A 5,407-nucleotide genomic window follows, 5' to 3' on the forward strand; every position below is an offset into this window, starting at 1 on the left:
TCTTATAGTGACAGCCATAACAACATTGATGGTTTTTTGTGAGACTCATTCCAATGGAAGGGTCCCAAAATCTAGATTGTTCTTACTAGCATTCGTTGTCCGTGAAGTCAACTTTGCACTATCAAATGAAACTTTCACAAAGTTTCATGAGGCAAGTAAAGTTATTGTGCAATATGCTTTAATGGAGAGAGAGAGAGAGAGAGAGAGAGAGAGAGAGAGAGAGAGAGAGAAAGAGAGAGAGAGAGTTGCTAGGTTGTTAGAGGGGGAGAGGGAGTACTTTTGAATTTCAAATTTCATAGGTTTGGTAACATGTTTACAAGTTAGGGAGCCCTCTAGAGGTTTGGGATCTCCTTCGTCATAACCAAAATAATAGACAGTGCAGATGTATATTGATGTAGTAATGATCACGGATATCTATCACATATGTAGTAGTGCTAATGCATTAGAAGCTTTTACAAACTTAAATTCAATACATTTTGAATGTCCATGAAAAAGTTGTGATATTGCAACACCTTGCTAATGAGGTTGTAACCCACATGTGAGTGTGAGAATTCAAATCTTGGACCAACACATGTATGGAGGCACCAAGTGGAATTCATATCTTCTCACAAAAAAGATATTCCATCACCTGGAATAGGTATCAGCTTAACCAATTGAGTCACATGTAGATTCTATCATATGTGACATTGCTAGAGTGCCTCTCGGTTTGTGAGTCGTGTGTAGTATGAACGTAAATTGGGTAACCTAAGCCATTGAAATTGGTTGAGAAACTTATGTGCTCCGTAATAGTTGGCAAATATGTCCAAGTTAAAAGAGTACTAGATTTGTGAAAAGGGCACTATATTATTATGAATCATGATCTGTTGTCAGGAGCAAATATCAATCGTGTACAAGAAAGGATGCTAAGGTTAGGAGGGGTCTGAGTTCATGACTACGGGTGCGGGTAGAAAATCCTATCTTTAAATACTTTTGTAGGATCCACAGGAAGAGTGTACATTTTGATGATTATAAAAGTGGGTAAGAGCCACATTAATTATCGGTCAAAACCAGCTACTTTTTCCATCGTGCTACAGATTTTAAGGATGTCAAAACCAGCTACATGCAAGTTGCAATGAACTGATAAGTTTATAACTAATTTAAAAAGTTTGTCTGATTGCTAGTGCGGCTCGACGGTGAGGACGATGGAGGCTGGGGAGGGGACGGGGCCCATTTTGGTGAGGTGTGGTAAGACGGGGGTCCGGCACATGGGGCAAGTGACGCTGGAGAGGAGCCAGGCGTCGATGCAGGGGCCGTGGAAGATGTGGTGACAGACAGGCAGGAGGCGCACGTGGTCTGCGTCCTGGAACGGAGAGAGGCAGACGGCGCAGTCGTTCGTGATGTTGCTGCTGTTGTTGATGTTGCTGCAGTATTGATGATGATGATGAAAGGTGGTGGCAGGGACCTTGTGGAATTTGAGCATGGGAACGAGGCTCAGGGCGTCCCGGGGCAGGCCCACAGGAGGAGGGTCAAGGCAGGAGGCTCCAGAGGCAGCTGGGTGGTGTGCTTGGGAGGCGGCGGCGGTGGCTGCAGTGGGGAAGACCGCCCAGAAGCCATCCACGCGCGAACCGGTGCGCTGGAGCGCGCCCGCTGTGTCACATGCGGTGCAGTACCTGGAGAAGAACCTGCAGTACAGAAGAAGAATATTGGCATATTATAGTGGAGTTTTCACATAAATGCCGCATTACCACAGCCAGTAGAACCCACGCACCCATGAGACTCAGTCCACGCTCAAATTACTAACCGCGCAGCACAGAGCTGCACATAAGAAGATTGGCATGTTTGAGGGGTATTTTTACATATAGTGCCAGTATATTTTAGGGTAGTTTTCGACATTGAATAGATAGTGCCGCCCGAGTGCAGCCGAGTGTTTGAACCGGCTCGTCATGAAACTTAAACCGCCTTCAAACCACTTGAGCTACTATGCGAGCATATTTACAGGTTGAAATTCTAGAAATACGCAGTCGTTAATCATAGCGATCAGCAATCAAATTTGGGTTTTTAAAGCAAGAACCCAGGGAGTATAGAAATTATTTGCACCTCAGGAGAAAGCAAAAGAATCAGCAACTATGGACGCTTGAGACTCAACCCACACTCAAAACCGATGGAGCTCACGACTCACGAGTACGCATCTTAATGTATATTTACCACCTGGAATTCTTTGGATAAATATAAGCTCGCATAGCAACTAAAAATGGAAGCTTGCCCTTATTCCGATTGGCCGGCAAAAAGGTTGTCGCGAGCACTAACCTGAAGTACACAATGGCCAGAGTCAGCAGGCATGCCAGCCCTATGAGCCCCACCACCAGGGCCGACCTCTGGCTGCCGCCGGATGCGACCGGGGACGTGCCCGCACCCCGAAGGTACGCCACCGGCAGGGGGGGAGGCGCCACCATGTGCTGTGTCAGTACAGGAGGCTGCATGCTGTTACCTGCAATCTCAGGGGATGCATATGGCTCGGTAGATGGCTAGAGTTATACGTCGGCTCCATATAATTAACCTATCGGGACACGTAGTCCAGACGTCATAATACCATACTCTGAGAGAGAGAGAGAGAGCTTGAGCTTGAAGGATGCCTGCAAGTAGAGAGATCTTCTCTTCGTCTAATTCCTCTTCTTCTAATGGCGCCGCTGCTGCTTCTTCTCCTCCTCCCCCTCAAGATGTTGGCAAGATATGTATACTCAATGTCGCGTATACTCATATTTATCGCGCTACGCAGACTGACAAGTCACACCCTCAGCCGAGTATTGTCCTACCTTCCCTGATCCACGTTAATGCACCCCGTTGACGGCTCTCTTTTTCCCCCCGATCTGTTTTTGCAAATCTATTATAGGACTCTCGAGTGACCGAGTCTCGACTCTCCGGGCTCATGAACCTGCCAAGTTGCCAACGGCCAAAATGGCAAGTGCAAGCCCGTGCCCTTTGACGTTACCTCTAGTCCTTATCCTCTCAAATAGGGTCCACCTGCATTGGAGATCGGGCTTTTGTACTCACCTAATGCACTAATGTTTCTAAGTTGTTTAGGGGGTTTGGAAACGAGGAAGAAGAAGAAGAAGAAGAAGGGGTGCACATTGCTAGACTCCTCATTGCAAGGGTTATTATTGATGACCCAATGGCATGTATTCATCAATATGTGAGGACCCAAACCACAACGTGGACTACACATGAAATGCAATACAATCTCTTCCTAGGGTCAACATTGATAACCTACCCATATCATGTGCATTCAAGCCCTACAAAGGAACAATTCCACTTGATGGATCTTCTATAGGGTTTCAAATACTCGATGCAAAGTATATGAGCAATGTCCAGCTCTAATGACCTTACTAGTACCTCCCCTTAGTTAATAATTATGCAATGTTCCCTAGCATTGCAAGGTGGCTTGGATTTTTTATACAATGCATCTACTTGTGGATATACATGATTTTTAAAGATGTTGAACATATTATTTATGTAGATGGACCTTTCCATTGTTTTCCTCCATTGACCTATGGTCGCACGACAATGGATCAAGGCACGGTTTTGATTCCAAGAGGAGGAGGAGAAGAGAGACGATTAGATTGAAGTGAAGTGAAGAGATACATCAATTTTACATGAGGCCAAGAGAAGAAGTACTAATATATATTGTTATCAAAACAAGGCAATACTCAACGTAATGAAGGTCTAATTGTAAATCATCATCTCAATCTTGATCATAATAATCATAATTAGTGTCATCTTTAGTCTTGCTATTGTCAATATTGTGAGTTTATCAGCAATGTCCTTGATCTCATCACTATCAAGAATGAGGAGACAAGGAAAGTGAAACCTATATAAACCTTAGTTTTAACTCGAGGGGTTCACTATATATATATCGTCTATATTATGTGCATTCAATGCATATTTATAAATATCTTTATCTATGAATTTTTATTGAATAAAACACAATCCTTTTTATCCAATTTATAAGTAACTCCTTTATATCACAACTTCTCTATAAAATTGGCATTTTTTAAACCCTTTATTTTGAACTCACATGATACATTTCATGACCCTGAGTGCCCCCCCTCGCATTTTTATAAGAGGAAGGTAGAGAGGAAGTCGAGATACTACTACTCTGTGTAGGGTAGAGAGAGAGAGAGAGAGAGAGAGAGAGAGAGAGAGAGAGAGAGAGAGAGAGCATATTCATGAAGCTATGCTATATGAGCTATCAATCTAGTCTCCATCCACTCAAACATCCACCCCTTTTTCACATGCCCTTCTTCATCCTATCATCTCATCCTCTACTCTCAAGCTTATTTGTATGTGTTGATGGTTACATGCTCTCCAAATTATCTCCAACAAATACAATAGTTGAACCCTTTCCTTCGTCACCCTTATACCCCTTATAATCTTGTTGTACCGATGCCATTGACATTCCCCTTGCAATCCCAAAAACTCCTTAAACTACAACTTATCCTCTTTCTCTACAAGGAAATCTATCAATAATCTATTATTGTGATACTATCTTATCACTAGCCTCTTTTAGTAAAATTCATTTCCTATTGCATATGCTCATGAGAGTTTCTAGTTAAAATATCTACACAACTTGGCATCAAAAGTACAATATCTTACTACTCTTGTGGATCTTGGAAGCTACCATTGATTGTCCAAGATCTAACATGAGGAGTGGGCAAAGAATCAGAAGTATCATAGCAAGATGTGACAAATGGCATAAGAGGAGTGCTCTAGGTTTCGAGCTAACTGGAGACACATTGACGCTTTGAAATGTGAGATTGAGGAATTTAAAGAATATTGAGTTACACATAGAGTGACTTCTTATTTGAACCTCTTTAATGAATTGTTTTTTATTGATTAGCTAAGCTTAAGTGATATGCTCTCTTTGAAAGCTCCTAATAAAAAGTTAGGTTATTGATTTTGATTGATTAGCTAAGCTTAAGTGATATTAGAATGCTCCTAATAAAAACTCAAGTTATTGGAATTTGACTAAAAGAAGTAGTTAGAAATGCCAATCCTATTGGAAAGTCATTCTATAACACTATAACAAAAAGGCTCCATAGACGCACTTGTAGACGCAATATTTGAATTGTGAAAAAAAATGTCGGGCGTGTTTATTAACGCGTCTATTTTCGCGTCTACAAAATCGTGTCTAAAAGCGCGCTTATGATCAGAGTTACACGCACACTTAGACGCGTATATAGACGCACGTATAAACGCACTACATAAATATATAATCATATTTATAAAAAAGTGGATATATTCATATTCTGTGTCTATACACGCGTGTATCTACGAGTCTAAAACCGTGTTTACTCTGAAAGTTTTTGACGAGAATAGACGCGCATTTATCCTGCAATTTAGACGCGCTGATAGATGCGCAAAACGGAGGTAT

General features: G+C 42.1%; 1 protein-coding gene across 1 annotated transcript; it reads right to left on the minus strand.

Annotated features, from left to right (window-relative positions):
- Positions 1-509: 509 nt before the first annotated feature.
- LOC148028179 (E3 ubiquitin-protein ligase Os04g0590900-like) lies at positions 510-2,855 on the minus strand. The gene is made up of 2 exons (XM_087689006.1): positions 2,287-2,855; positions 510-1,661 (listed from the first exon to the last, which is right to left on the minus strand). Exons 1-2 carry the CDS (start codon positions 2,457-2,459, stop codon positions 1,157-1,159), a joined length of 678 nt encoding a protein of 225 aa, XP_087545132.1. The 5' UTR covers positions 2,460-2,855; the 3' UTR covers positions 510-1,156.
- Positions 2,856-5,407: the final 2,552 nt, after the last annotated feature.

This window comes from Lygodium microphyllum, chromosome 12, assembly GCF_053477565.2.
Source record: "Lygodium microphyllum isolate KBCC chromosome 12, Lygodium_microphyllum_v1.1.10, whole genome shotgun sequence".
NCBI lineage: Eukaryota > Viridiplantae > Streptophyta > Polypodiopsida > Schizaeales > Lygodiaceae > Lygodium > Lygodium microphyllum.